Source organism: Carex rostrata, chromosome 11, assembly GCF_964058835.1.
Source record: "Carex rostrata chromosome 11, lpCarRost1.2, whole genome shotgun sequence".
In the NCBI taxonomy this organism is placed as follows: Eukaryota; Viridiplantae; Streptophyta; class Magnoliopsida; order Poales; family Cyperaceae; genus Carex; species Carex rostrata.
The window spans coordinates 13,504,185-13,519,596 of record NC_135928.1 but is presented as its reverse complement, the minus strand read 5'-3'; the positions used below and the strand labels follow the sequence as shown (position 1 = coordinate 13,519,596).

General features: G+C 35.0%; 2 protein-coding genes across 5 annotated transcripts; one reads left to right on the top strand and one right to left on the bottom strand.

Moving 5' to 3' along the window:
- Window positions 1-687: 687 nt before the first annotated feature.
- On the top strand, window positions 688-5,931 carry LOC144561889 (transcription initiation factor IIF subunit beta-like). Of its 4 annotated transcripts, none has more exons than XM_078310989.1 (8): window positions 688-1,229; window positions 2,931-3,048; window positions 3,688-3,775; window positions 4,124-4,478; window positions 4,895-5,025; window positions 5,219-5,293; window positions 5,407-5,559; window positions 5,689-5,931. In XM_078310989.1, the coding sequence occupies exons 4-8, from the start codon at window positions 4,157-4,159 to the stop codon at window positions 5,809-5,811; spliced, it is 804 nt and encodes a 267-aa protein (XP_078167115.1). In that variant the 5' UTR covers window positions 688-1,229; window positions 2,931-3,048; window positions 3,688-3,775; window positions 4,124-4,156; the 3' UTR covers window positions 5,812-5,931. The 4 variants fall into 4 exon arrangements, with proteins under 4 accessions (XP_078167115.1, XP_078167116.1, XP_078167117.1 ...); XM_078310990.1 differs by having other exon boundaries at window positions 4,092-4,478; XM_078310993.1 differs by having other exon boundaries at window positions 689-1,229; window positions 4,170-4,478.
- A 215-nt stretch (window positions 5,932-6,146) lies between these two features.
- On the bottom strand, window positions 6,147-8,136 carry LOC144561888 (glyoxylate/hydroxypyruvate reductase HPR3-like). The gene is made up of 3 exons (XM_078310988.1): window positions 7,480-8,136; window positions 6,633-6,940; window positions 6,147-6,545 (listed from the first exon to the last, which is right to left on the bottom strand). Exons 1-3 carry the CDS (start codon window positions 7,951-7,953, stop codon window positions 6,326-6,328), a joined length of 1,002 nt encoding a protein of 333 aa, XP_078167114.1. The 5' UTR covers window positions 7,954-8,136; the 3' UTR covers window positions 6,147-6,325.
- Between the last annotated feature and the right edge of the window lie 7,276 nt (window positions 8,137-15,412).

Here is a 15,412-nt window from a genome sequence, read left to right as displayed (position 1 = left end):
TGTGTTATATTCCGAAATTTTAAAACATATTAATTTGCTAAACTGATCATTTCGCTTAAATAAAATTTTTAGTTCAATTAACGACCATTCAGATTGTAACTGATGGATTAAAAAGGAACCTAAAATTTCGAAATATAAACGACTTACGAAATTATGTATATTAAAATTTAGAGTTTAAAAATAGAATAAAATATAGCACTATGGATTATTTATAACTATTCGGTAAATTAGTAACTTAGAAAATCCATTACAGATTCCTTCAAGTTTTTAGAAAGGAAGAAATTGATTTAATTAGATTCGTGTGAACAAATAGATAATTGAAGTCTGAATAAGTGTATAATTATACGAAATCATTCGTACAAATAAAATATAGAATTTATAAAACTCGTTTATTTAGAACTTTTAGATGATTAATTGAATATATATAATTATATAAAAGGAAAATCAAATTATTCGAATCTTAAATTGAGAAATAAATATACGAATTTTATGTGCGAATATAGTTACAAAAATTTACGAACTTTCGATTTGAATTTATGAAAGAAACATAATTTAAACCAATTAAATGAAACTATATTGAAGTTTCGAATTACTTGGACCATCGGATTCCATCCAGCACGAATCTTAAAGCAGCCCCTTTATTAAAACCCCCTTTTCTCTCTTTCTCTTCTCTCCCTCCCTGTCTGTGCGTGAACCCCACGCCAAACCCTCCCCTTCCTCTCTTCTACGCCAAAACCAGGGGGCTTCTCCCCTCTTCCGTCGCCGGCGAGGCCCACCAACCACCCAACCCTCTCTCTCTCGCCTCTCTCTCCCTGTCCGTGAAAACCCCCAACTCAGCGCCCCCCTTCTTCTCCCCTGTTTCTGCCTCCCATTCCCTCCCGTGCTCACCGAACCAACACCCCACCCTCGCCCCACTGTCTCCTCTCTCCTGATCCGAGAAATCCCACCAGCACCCCGCCACGCTCCCTCTTTGCCTCTTTTTTTCCCCCTTCCCTCGCCTCCCTTGAAACCCTAACCCTCATCTCTCTTGATAACAGACTCGTATCCGTTGCAAGGGGGGTTTTCCTTGACTGCCTCTTGGAAAGAGTTTGTTGTGATTTTTAAGAAATCTGGTGCATTATTGTCTCGTGGTGGTGATTCGGTGATTTTGAGAAGATCGCAAGGCGAGACGACGAACTTTGGAACCGGCCATCTTTCCGTGTCTCTGACGGATATTCAAACTCTCTCGGGTAAGTATAAAACAACCCTTTTTCTGAATCTCGAGGCTTGATTATGCCTTGTTGATTTTAATTGGTGCCGTAGCATAATCGTAGGAAGTGATTTATTAATTATCGAGTACGGGTTGTTGATTTTCCCGACTCGATCGAATTGCTTGATCTCTCTCTAAATAACCTTTGTTATGAGATGGGTAAAGGCACAAAATTTAAATAGAGGGGTTATTGGTAAATCTAGCAAATATGGAGGGGGTATCGTGAATAAACTAAATTGGGTAAATTTATTCAAGTAGAGGGGCCTCTATACAAATCTAAAAATTTTGAGTTATAATTCGGCCTTAGGAAATGCATTTTTGAATTGGGCCATTAAGGTGTTGAATTTGGTCTTGAATTGTTAAATTGGAAATAAAATGTAAATTTAAAATAGCAAAGTGAGCTTACAACTTTTGGGCTTGGTTGTAAATTAAAATGGAAATGATGAAATATTATATCGAGCACATGGTAAGCTTTTGAATAAATAAAATATGTTGAATGCCACTCGATAGAATATAATTAGTATGTCATATCTAATTTATAAAATCTACACTCTATATACTTAGCATGTGTCAAATCATCACACAGTGTAATTTGGTATTCTCGTATGTTAACATATATTGAATATATAAGCACAAACATAAAACGTAAATTAAGCATATGCTTTAGATTAAGATATAAATAATGAAACCCGACTAAGAACAATTAATTAGTTATTAGGATGTGTGTAGTTATAGGTATTATTTAAACCGATTATAAGTTATATATATCCGCACCATGTACTCAAGGATACATGGTACGTATCAAGATTTCTTAATGAATGTTATAAAAATATCAAATGTTTTATAAACAAGTTATTAAATATAATTCTTATTATATAATATATTGCAAAATGTATAATATATAAGCTAACATATATTTAAGCAATTAGCCATTACAGTAAACAAGTGTGGTATCATAAATTATTATATGATAAATGTAACATATACATCTATGATAATCGTATCTGAATTAATTAACATGTATATATCTCGATTAACATTATTTTAATTGATTATAATTAGCAAATATAATTTTGAAAGTATAATTATTATAAAGAAATATAATTAGCATAACTAGTTTATTTATAATCTAAAATGGTAGGTTAGTGTATATTATTAACAACACAGAGTACGTAACTTAAAAATAATAAATAAACTATATTAAACTAAATACGAATTAGTAATAATTGTACAATTTACACATTTTATTAAAATAGTAGCATTAGGAAATTATTAGTAATAAATAACTTTGGAAATCGTATTCAATATATTAAAATAGTTATAGTTAATTTAAAATAAATTAAAGTAGATAAGCAACTAGGTTATATTAATTAAGTAGGACACGTTTAAAATTACCGTTACTCACGAATAATTATTTTTGCGACTAGTCGACATTAGAATTTATACAAGCAATATATCTTCAAATTAAATTATTAAAACTATTAATTATCTTAGATTAAAATTTGATTAATTTAAATCAAAGTGAATGAACAATATCTTACTAACCGGTTTAGTCCGACTGACTGAATCAGTAATTTTTATAAAACTGAAATAATCGAAAATACGACTAAACATATTAAATGGGGTGAGGGTTAGTATAATTTAGCGTAGATTGTAACTAGTTTAAATTACGTCATCACAGATCAGCATATCCCGTACGAGTCTGATCCTTGGACTGATTCGACTGACCCGCAATTTGGAGCATACGCGGAGCCCGCTGATTTCGCTGAGGGTTAGCCACAGAGACTCCAGCCCTACAGGTGTGGGATATCTGAATTATTCTTTTCGTGGGCGTACTCTTACCAGTCGTTCCATCTGACTTGACATCCGCACTTTATTTTTAAGTAGTTGCATTAAAACTTTAGAGCATGTTTATCCTTTCTGCACTGTAGATAGAATTGCATAAACCCTGAAAAACCCGAATTTACTGTATTTTAAGAGTAGAGTAATTAAATAAAGTGCTGAAGAAATCTGAACTGAATCAGATGATTTTGGGTCTGTCATGCTTAATATGATGTTAGATGATTCAATTTCTGATTTTTTTATTGATTTTGGGTCTTACTGCTTAATAGGACAATTTATTAGATATTGTAAGATTAAAGCACTGGTATGCTTATTGGAATTGCCCTCTCTTGTTAATGAATCAATCAAGCTCTATATATACGTGTCTAAGATTTTGACATGATTTTTTCTCCTTTTGTTTTGATCTCAACTCTGTATTGGGTTATCGCAGGTTAATTATACAGAACCGACTAATCTAGGTGTTTTTAATTCTTCACCTACTTATCTGGTCAATAAAGATCTAAATTTTACAATGTTATACATCAATGCATTGCTCACAGGGGATATTATGTGTATATATATAAAATAACTCTTATAGAACCTTTTGTACATTTCAGAAAATCCTCTCTTCTCTATTGTGTGCGTTGCTATCTTTGGATAATTCCTTTCAAGGCGAGAGTTAGCTTGAATCAACCATTGCAAACGGTACTTCTCCTTCCCTTTTATTTCTTCCCTCATTATTTCCTTTAATATTCGTATTTATAGGGTAATTTTGATAAATTTGGCATTTCATTATTGTCAGTAGCCTATTTTCTTACATTTTGCATCTTCTGTTTCATTTGAAGATATAAAAATATGTTGGATGTTTCTTTTTTTTTATATGTAAAAGAATATTTGTTATAAACTTTTGACCTAGTTGAAACCTTTGATGTTCATTTATATTATCTCGACTTCTTGTTTATTTTAATTGATGATATAATTTTATATTATGTTAAAAATTTTTTTTTGGCAACTATTTATGTTATGCTTGCCTACCCCTAACAAAATTCCTAGCTTCACCACTGCTCGTGCATCTGTCTCTATACTATGTCGGATGAAGGGAAATACACGCTGGAAACGACTCGGGCTGACAAGTCGGTGTGGCTGATGAAGTGCCCTCCTGTGGTGACTCGATCCTGGCAAGCTGCTAGTGCCGCCTCCGGTTCGTCTGGCTCCGGTGATCCCACTCAGAACCCGATCGTAGCTAAAGTCGTTCTCTCCCTCGATCTCCTCAATCCCGATGAATCCTCCGCTATGCAGTTTAAGATGGAGATGGCCCAGACAGACTCAGGCCACACGCCCAAGAGCTACTCTCTAAATATGTTCAAGGACTTTGTACCTATGACTATCTTCTCCGAGTCTAATCAAGGTCTCTCTATATAATATTCCACTTCATTTCATGCTTAATTGGGGCCTCTTCTCTTTGCAATGCAATACAATACACACTGCTACTTCATTTGTAATAAATTAAAATGTTAGATTGGGGCTTATCTGTGCTGTTGATGTACAGATAGGTTAAATTCAGATTGAATTTCACTATTTAGGTTTGATAGGACAACTTATGATTAATTTGTTCAGTTCACCTCTAAACTTCTTGAATCAGCAATTGTGCGTACCAGCTTATGTGTACCGATACTAACTGGTTTCAACTTTCAACTTATAAGCATCCAAATTGAATATTGCTTGTATGAATTGAACCCAAACCTGATTTTGGAGTAGTGTTGGGGTCAGCATGAGGAATTTAAACAGAAGTTGAAGCAAAACTGTTTATTATGAATTATGCAGGGAAGCTAGCATTGGAGGGGAGAGTTGAGCACAAATTTGACATGGAACCACATAGTGATAATTTTGGTGAATATGGAAAATTATGCCGTGAGAGAACAAACAAATCTATGATCAAAACACGACAAGTACAGGTACTAACATATTGCTTTTTTTGGACCTTGTTATTGGAAAGATAATTGGTTTTGTTATTGCAATAATAAGAATAAACAGTACCACTAAATAGTGGCTATGCCTTATTTGTGGTAATCACTACATTGTAACACAAAAGCAGAAAATGATACAGTTAAATATTTGGATGTTTGATGCTATTTTTTTGGTCTGTAGGTATTAGATAATGACCATGGGGTGCTTATGAGGCCAATGCCTGGAATGGTCGGTTTGGTGTCTTCTGGATCGAAGGTAAAATAATATTTCCAGCTTCTTGAAATTATCAGCTTTTCTCCTCTCTCTCTCTCTCTCTCTCTCTTTCTTTATTGCAATAAATTTATTTCCTAAACTATTTGTTTGTGCAGGACAAGCAAAAGAAGGTGACACCAACAAAAGGAACAGAGATGAAGAGGACACGTCGTGACAGACGTGAGATGGAAGATATCATATTTAAACTCTTTGAGAGACAACCAAACTGGGCCCTTAAACAACTTGTGCAAGAAACTGATCAGCCTGAGGTAATTCACTCACTAACACATCCATCTGGTACAAACTATTTTGGTGCCATTACTTGAAGATCTGAATTAGTGTCACTTTTCAGAGCCTTGGTTTTAACAGTTGTTGTGTTTTGTTTTTAATTGGTGCAGCAATTTTTGAAGGAGATACTGAATGATCTCTGTGTGTACAACAAGAGAGGTCCGAATCAAGGAACCCATGAGCTCAAACCTGAATATAAGAGAGCCACTGAGGATAACAAGGACAATGTCTAACTCAACTAGTGCCCTCTTCTTCTTTTTTTTTTTAATTAATTTCTGATACTTATTGTGTGAATTTTGTAAGCTAAGCTTATTTAGTGACAAGTCTAATAACTGAAATTTGTGGAAATGCAATGGCTTGATCAGATACTTGGGTTGGCATGCATGCTTATGGGAAAGTCGTACTAGCCCAAACAAAAACATTATTTTGTCCATACATATGCTAGCTGGAGATCTAACCTCGACAGTTGCTCTGGTACTAGTATGGGCACAGCACACACTTCAGTATCTATATATAGAGCAAAAAAAAAAAGATAGAAAAGCTACATTTCTTTTTATTTCTAACAAAACGATACAATTAGTTCTGAGTGGCAGTAAGACTCTTACCACACTTATTAACCTATCCAACATTCCAACCCATGTAATGTGATCACTCTGGTGATCCAACTAATTTCAACTCTCGTCATCTTTTTCCTGTAAATTGTAATTCTCTGGATACCATTTTATAGTTTCTTTCTCCAAAAATATATCATGAACACAAAACAGGAGAAAGCAGTGGTTTGCCAGAGAAGAAAGCATCCAAATTGGCAATCACCAATTCGAGCACGGCTTTAAAAGATTCAGGAGTTGTGACCGCTCTGTGATCCGATAACACCACATTCTCCATTTGAAATAACTCCTTTGGCACGTCTGGTTCATTTACAAACACATCGAGACCAGCCCCGCCTATCACTCCTTCCTTCAAGCATCTACCATAAAAGTTTCACAGGTAAGCCACGCATATAATTAATTATTAACTCCATAACCACAAATGATAAAATGGGTAATTATCTTACCTCACAAGCTCTGGCTCATCAATTAGGGCTCCACGACCGACATTGATGATAATGCCATCTTTGCCTAATGCTTCCATCACATCTCGGTTGATGATGTTGCGGGTCTCGTCTGTCAGTGCACATGAGAGCACCAAAATGTCATTCTCACGTGCTAGGTCAAGTACACTAGAGAAATATTTGTACGAGGGGAAGTTAGGTTTTGGTGCTCTAGAGAAGTAGGAAATGGGGCAACCAAATGCCGTTAGCCTCTTCGCCACATGAGATCCAATGCTCCCTAACCCGACTATACCGACCCGTTTCCCACTGACCTAGAATTTAAATATAGCAAACAGGAGTTATAGAACTCGAGTGTTTTTGTTTGGTATGAGTATGGTTTTGATATACAGCCAGCCATACAGAATTACAGATACAGGGCACCTATGAAATGGTCAAGCAAGTTGATGAAATACGGGCCGGGCCGGGCCGGATTTGTTTTGTATGGTGACGAATGACCAAACTGTTCCATGTTTTCTTTATCTTTCTTTTGATGCCAACGAGGATCACTGTGTGTGGTTAAAGTCTCCAATGATGAGACACATAATTACAAAACCTCAATTGCCGCAGAGGATCCGCATTGCATGAAAAATTTGATTCGTTGACGTGACGACAAATGACAATGATCCTAGTCGAGAATTCTAGAATTCGTATACATACAATGTGATATTATATATATTAATAGAAAAAAGAGAAGGACAATGCAGACTTGTCATCATTAATTCCTTCAACTTCAAGTTTAAACAAGTATTAACAAAGAAATAAAACGAAAACACGGTAAACATGCACCTAACTAACTGAGTAACGAACTAACCCTGGATCCAAGCGGGAGGTGCCCTTGGCCTTGGCCTTGGCCTTTCCCCATCTTCATAAACCGATCCGCCATGGTAACCTTCCTCAACACGTCAACCAACAAACCGACTGCGAAGTCAGCTACATCAGGCGTGAAGGCCTCCCCGGCGTTAGTGACGGCGACCCCTCTCTTTCGACATGCATCAAGGTCTATGTGATTGACGCCGGCTGAGGTGACGGCAACCAGGCCAAGAGAGGGGAGCTGGTCCAGGAGGGATGAATCGACAGTGACTATCGGGGCCATGATGAGGAGGGCCTTCATTTGGGGGCAATGGGTGGAAAGGAAGGTGGGAAGAGGAAGAGGCGATTCATCAGCTTTGACGAGGTCAAATTTTTGGGAGAGAGCTGTTTGGAAGGGGCCAATGATGGGTTGGAGTAGGAGAACTTTGGGCTTTTCTTCGTATTCTATTTCTAGGGAGGGCATCGCCATGGCCATTGATGGGTTCAAGTGGGAAGTGGGAAGGCGTCTTTCACTTTTCTTTTCTTTTCTTTTCTTTTCTTTTCTTTTCTTTTATTTGATAAAAGAATTTTATTCTATGGTGCGGCAGCTTCGTCAATCTCTTTCTTTCGTCATTATTAGGACTTTAATACGTACGGTCCACACAAGTCAAGTCCTTTTTCAAATCAATTCAATTTTTAATGTGGTCCACTGCACACCAATTAATTAAAGCTATGAGGTATGAGTAACAAACCTGAGATCCAAGCAGGTTATGGTTATGGTTATGGTTATGGTTATCCCCTTTCAATCTTTGCCGAATGGAGATCCCTCTCAACAAATCAATCAACAAACCCACTCCAAAATCCGCTGCATCTGCCGAGTACACCTCACCTGCATTTGTCACGGCCACGCCTTTTTTCCTACAAGCTTCCAGCTCAACATGGTCAACTCCAGCAGTCGCAGTGGCAACAATGCCGAGATTTGGGACAAGTTGGAGAAGAGAATTTTCGATTGCGCGGCAGTTGGGGCCTGAGGAGACGATGGCCTTGATGGATTGTGCGTGGGTGGAGAGGAAGGCATTCAAGGGGAGAGGAGATAGCCATGGTTTTAGGAGGTTATATTTTTTAGAGAGGGTAGATTCAAAATGGAGGGACAGGGGTTGGAGTAGACATTTGCTAACGGATTACCCGTGACCCGTTCCGGGTTATCCGTTAGGGGTAACGGGTAGGACGGGTAAAGGGGTAGGTCGGGTACGGGTAAAACCCGTAACGGGTAGACGGGTAATTTTTCCAAAACCTCTATCCGGTCCGTTTATTACCCGTACCCGTTGCGGGTTGACGGGTACGGGTACCGCGGGTACGGATCCGGGTATCCGGGTACGGGTCCGGTCCGCCCGGTTTTTTTTTTTTTTTTTTTTTTTCTGTTTTTTCTCTTTTTTTTCTGTTTTTTTCAAAAAATTCAAATTTTTTTGAAGTGAAACGGGTCGGGTACGGGTAACGGGTACGGATATGCGGGTAGATGGGTACGGGTAGGCGGGTACGGGTATGCGGGTAGATGGGTACGGGTAGGCGGGTAGACGGGTACGGGTATAACGGATTTTTTTTCAAATTAGGTTGTCCGGTCCGTTTATTACCCGTACCCGTCTACCCGTCTACCCGTTTGTACCCGGGCAACGGATACGGGTAGCTCAGGTAACGGGTACGGGCCAGGCAAAACGGGTTGAACCTGTTAGGGGTTTAGCAAACGTCTAGGTTGGAGAAGGAGAACTTCCAAATGCCTACTTGTACTTGCATCACACATTTTTTTATCGTTCAAGTTGTGATGTTGGCTTTTGCTCCTCACACCTTTTCTATACTTCCATGCTATAATTGTTCTGAAAAGTGAATCGGTAAAATAGAAACAACGGGCCCCGCGAGTTCAACAAGAGAGCAATATTTTTTTCATTTTCCTTAAGGGGAATTTTCATGTATTCCCTCAAAATCGTCAATATTACATATATCCCTTCAAAATTCTATAATATCATATTTACTTTTCAAAATTATAAAAACTCCGCATATTTATCCAAAAAAATGAACTTTTTCATTAATTCTAAATCCATCCCCTTTTAAATTTATAATTCCTATATTACCCTGATAAAATTAAAAGAATTAATGCTATACTTCCATGCTCCTTATCTATAATTTCTAGTGTTCTAAATAGCGCGCTATAGCATTTTTGGAGACCAAACGCTATGCTATGGCATTAAAACACGTTATTTGCGCTACAGACGCTATAGCGGTAATAGCAGTCCGCTATAGCGTATAGCGTGTAGCGCAAATAGCGCGTGCTATGCAACATTTGCTGTTTTTTTTTTCAATTTATATGAGCTTTAAAATAAATAAATGGTGAAGATATTGTTTAATTTTGATGAATATTACATTATATCAAATTCAGGTCCGCTATAATAATTTTTTCATTTTGCTCTTGGTTTTTTTTTAACTGATGATAAATCAAATAAATAATTGCTAAATTATGGAAATTTTAGGGACTAACAAGAATTTCTTCAAGGATCATCTGTTTATTCTACTAGAAGTATGATTTTTTTTTCTTTTCAATTTCTATGTTATTTTGAAATTTAAATAGAAAAAAGATAAATTATGTTATGATGTTGAAGATATTTTAAATAGAAAAAGATCGATAGTTTATGATATTAGTATTACTATAGATATTTTGAGTCGCAATTTGGACTTTGTATTGGTTCAATATGAATATTATAATTTTTTAATCAATTTGATATTATTTATTGTTCTATGAGACTAAATAATGTTGATATTTAGTACAAATATATAATATAATTTTTATAAAAATAAAAAAAATGCTATTTGGGATAGCTTTCGCTATAGCGTCGCTATTCGCTATAGCTTTTTCTGGAGGCTCCCCGCTATGACGCGATAAACGCTATTTAGAACCTTGATAATTTCTATTTTTCCATCAATTTTTTCTTTCCCGAGTTCATTCTCTAGCATCTGACTGGTTGAAGCGGCTTCAGATAACTCTATATTGAGAGTTATTGGCCTCATATGCTCCGATTTTTTTATTTATATCCAAAAAGTAAATAAAATTTAAAAAAATATCCAAATCCTAACTGAAATTCGAAAACTACACAAATCGGTGCTCCAATAACCGGAATAGGCCATTCTTTCCGGTCAACTAATTTTCGGATTTAAAGAAATAGTTCGGTTAATGGTTAACCGAAAATGAGTAACCGGTTATTGGTATACCGAAATTTTAATATAAATCCAGTTAATGGTGCACCGGTTTTTTTTTTTTTTTTTGAAATTTTTTATTTATTTATTTATTTATTTATTTTTATTAAAATATTAAAAATATTGAATATATTTCTTTGAAAATAGATGGAATACAATATAATTTGATTTATTAGAAAGAGTGCAACAAATAACCCGGATCAATATTTTTCTGGCCGGATCTTTCGAGGCTGGAAGAAAAATTAATATATTTATTTATGTGTTATTGAAAAAAATAAAAATGCTTGGATTGCGAGTTATTGATCCCGGTTCAAAAGTCACTTCTAGATAATTCAAAAAATATTGTAATACATTTAATTTATAAAAATTTGTATCTATTTTTGAAAAAAATAAAAACTTTAATTTATTTAATGATTGTTTTTAAAAAAAATTCTCAAAATAGATACAACTTTTAATAAATTAAATGTACTAGAAAGATCACAATATTTTTTGGATTACCTAGAAGTGACTTTTGAACCGGGATCAATAACTCACAATCCAAGCATTTTTATTTTTTTTCCAATAACACATAAATAAATATACTAATTTTTCTTACAGCCGCGAAAGATCCGGCCGGAAAAATATTGATCCGGGTTATTTGTTGCAGTCTTTCTAATAAATCAAATTATATTGTATTCCATCTATTTTCAAAGAAATATATTCAACATTTCTAATATTTTAATACAAAAAATAAAAAAATAAAAAATTTATGTTTTGAAAAAAAAAAACAAAACCGGTGCACCATTAACCGGACTTATATTAAAATTTCGGTATACCAATAACCGGTTACTCATTTCTGGTAACCATTAACCGAACTATTTCTTTAAATCCGGGAATTTGGTGACCAGAAAGAAGGGCCTATTCCGGTTATTGGAGCACCGGTTTGGGTAGTTTTCGAATTTCAATCCAAATTTGGATATTTTTTAAAATTTTATTTATTTTTTTAATATAAATAAAAAAATCGGCATATTCTCTTATTGAATAATCCAATGTGTCTTGTAAGGAGGGGAAAACCTCCCACTCAATCATATATATGCCTATTTAAATGAGTATGAGCTTGCTTATTTGCTTTTCAATTCCAAGACTGACTCTACCTAACCTGCAACCTCCACACTCCATGACTCCCTTCTTCTTTCACCTTTCTTCTTTCAAGTTAGAGCTGGCTTATGTAACCGGTCACATACAACTCTATATTTTTTTAATTACAAAAGCAAGCCCTTCATTATTTGTTGCCCTTTGAATTTGATCCAAATCTCCCATTGAGAGCTTAGAGGCAAAACAACATTGTCCACAATCTTTGCTTCAAAACCTACTACCAGACGATCCACAGATCCAATGTAGTTTGTCCCTTCTTTACCATATGTTCTAAAACAGCCCCTTGTTTACTCTGTCAATCAATATCCCTTTATGGTATGATTCTGCATATCTTCCCTGATCACCCTCCTGTGTGCGCCTGCTAATACAATAATATGTACCAGTTGTCGTACCAGTGGTACCACGACGGTTTTTTGTTTTGCCATTGACAACAGCTTTTGATTATTCAGTTGAATCTTTCCGGATATGTTACTTCCTCTTGCAGGTTGCTCATTTCCTTGGCGTTGTGTGTGAATGTTATAGAGCATCGTTCATTTCTTAGGTGCGGGCACTCAAGGATAGAGAGCTAGGAGAAGAAAAAAAAGGATAGAATGGTTCACACTTTGTTAATTAATAATTTAATATAATACTTTGGTCTATGGAGTAAATTTTAGAGTCCTAAATATTATTATTTTACTAATTTTGGATACATTTGATATATTGTAGAGTTAGTATGGATAGATATGTGATTTTCTATAATTTAAAAGGGTAAATACGTTATTATAAACTTTTGAGTGGGATACATGAAATTCCCCCTATTATATACTGTTTGATAAAAGGGTAAAATGAGAGAATAAGAAAAAAGAAACACTTATATATTCTCATGAACAAGACTTATCCATTTATTCTTGTATTTCATTATCAAAGTTAGTCTAAATGTATGTGAGGTAACTTTTGTTAGGATGATGATAAAGGAAAGAAAAAACAGAAAGAAGAGGTAACTGGTAAGAAAATAAAATGAAGTAAAAAGTTATTATATTTTTTTTTGTGTGTTCGATTAGTTTTTTTTTTTTGCTGCATTTATGTAAGAACTATAAAAAATATTCGCTTTACAAAATTAAAAGTTTAACAAAATAATCTCATTAAATTTAATCTCCATTCTATTATTAAGCACGTTGGGTGTCCAATCCGCCAACGGCTATGATTGAAAGATGAAACTTCGGATTTGATCTCAGCCCTTCAATTACATAATTTGCATTCTTTTGATTAAATACATCTGTTTTATGTATAGAAGTCTAAATTTAGTTAAAAACATACCCACCACATGTGCTGCCACACGATATGTTACAATTAAAATTGAACAAATTCTGAATTTTAGCGATATATTTATATGTTTCCATATTTCTCCTCTTCAATTGAGAAGACTCCAACTTTCATTTTCTTATTTCTTTGTTTCCTTACTTCTTCTTCGTTTCTATACGGATCACAATAGAAATCAATTGTTTTTTTATTTCCTTATTTCTCTTTGTTTGTTTCTATACATATTGGTGTGAGCAATTTAGAATATATTGTTGGGTTTCGAGGTAACCAAAACCCGTTTAGGATTAAGTTGCGGAATGACCGTAGAACAAAAATTTCTAAGGCCAACTTAAGCTCAGGATTAAACGGGGTATATCAGGAAACTTTCCAAGGCGGTCCACCTTCAGTATTCCTTTGGCATCAAAACCCAATTTAATCCTTTTTACAGATCTACTCCATGATTGATTTTTAAAACTTTAATCTACTTACCAATTAAATAGATTAATATAACATATTTATACTTTGTTTCCAAATCACAGTTGGAATGCAGACCGAGCGAGTAGAGCTACATCACGAGAATGATTCTCCTCGGAGCACCAAACGTATGGTGCCTCTATCGGTTATCCACCAGGACTAACCAGAGAGCGGTTTATTTCTTTTGCCAGAAATACTATAAACAGCGGAATTATGCAAAAACACTATTCATGGAGAAAAATACGAAAACTCGTAAACACGAATTTTCGGTTACTCAGTTTCATCAATGAGCAAAACTGACATACCGCGAAATTCGAGAAAACACTATTCATTGATCCCGTAAATATACTTCACAACAACCCGCAAGATTATACGTCAACTACGTATAACTTTCTTTTCTCAACCGAAACACTATTTGGGAGAGAAACCGAGAAAGAGAGAAAATACTGATTCGTTTCGACACGAAACGATACGAATGAATTAGTATTTTATTCTCTCCATGCACCCCTCTATTTATAGCCTCTAAAATGATGTGAAAAGACCAAAATACCCCTATGACAAGGCATGCCACCTAGGGGGTGAGGTGTAATGTGGATAGGATTGATGATGTGTCATCTGGATAGGATCGATGACGTGTCATGCGGATAAGGACGAATCTGAAAGACCCGAATGCCCTCGGCCCGAATATAAATAATATTCGTATAATTATTCTAAACAATTATATTTCTTGCGGTTGTTGTTTCGGTAATTTATACAACGTGTCCTGCACATTTATAAATTAACCGGTTAACTTTTATACAACCTGTCACACACGTTTATAAATTAACCAATGTTTTTGCTTGTTATTTTTACATAACATTTATAATTTAATTATAACACGTATAATTAATTATAACCATCTTACTATTGATCATAACCAATTTATAATCAATCACAATAAGATTCTCCGCATAACTCCTATATGGTGTGACATAATAGGATCTGTGTTATGTTGGTAAATAGAGTTAAAACTGTTTTAACTTCTATAATCATGACCGGTATCTGGCAGTATACATCATGACCATCCAATTACACAGATGATGCTGTACAGTACAATATCACGATCCAGTAAACAATTTACTTGTGTCTGTTCTTCTGTCTCATAGCTATCAGATCAGTTTCAAGGTAGATGTGTGTCATCCTTGCTAACTGAATCTTTTCTTGATCTTGAGCAGATTATCAAATATAATTACTCTTGTAATTATACCGCTAGCAGATAATCTTACTCTATCAAGGGGCCCAGTGATGCTATAGCTTGTATAAAATACGAGGGACAAATAGTATTCTTGGTAAACTACCACTTCCTCAGCTAAGCTATACATATGGAAAAGCTACCGTTATGACTGTTTTTTACGGACAGCGTTAGATAACAATCACACATACATATTTCTCAGTGGGAACGATAAATACCTCATACTGTAGAACCTGATACTGAGTGAAAACATTAATGACATGAACACAATTCTATTTAATGTTTCATTCGGGGTCTGTCAAATACCATGTTCCTAGAACATGTATCTATGTGATTAAAATGACATCTCGTGTCAGGTGGTTTGTAAAACTTAACAATCTTTTAATCCACTTACTAATCTTATCGCGGTAATTAGTGTTCCTGCTAATTACCTTGGTCAGTGACTTTTTAAGAGTATATATTATCTATATTATGGAGTTTCACAATTTCAGTCATGAACTCGAAATGATCCATAAATTCAATAATACTCAAGGCAACAAAATGATATATAAATAAACATTCAATTCATGAACAAAACTTTATGATAAATTATCGT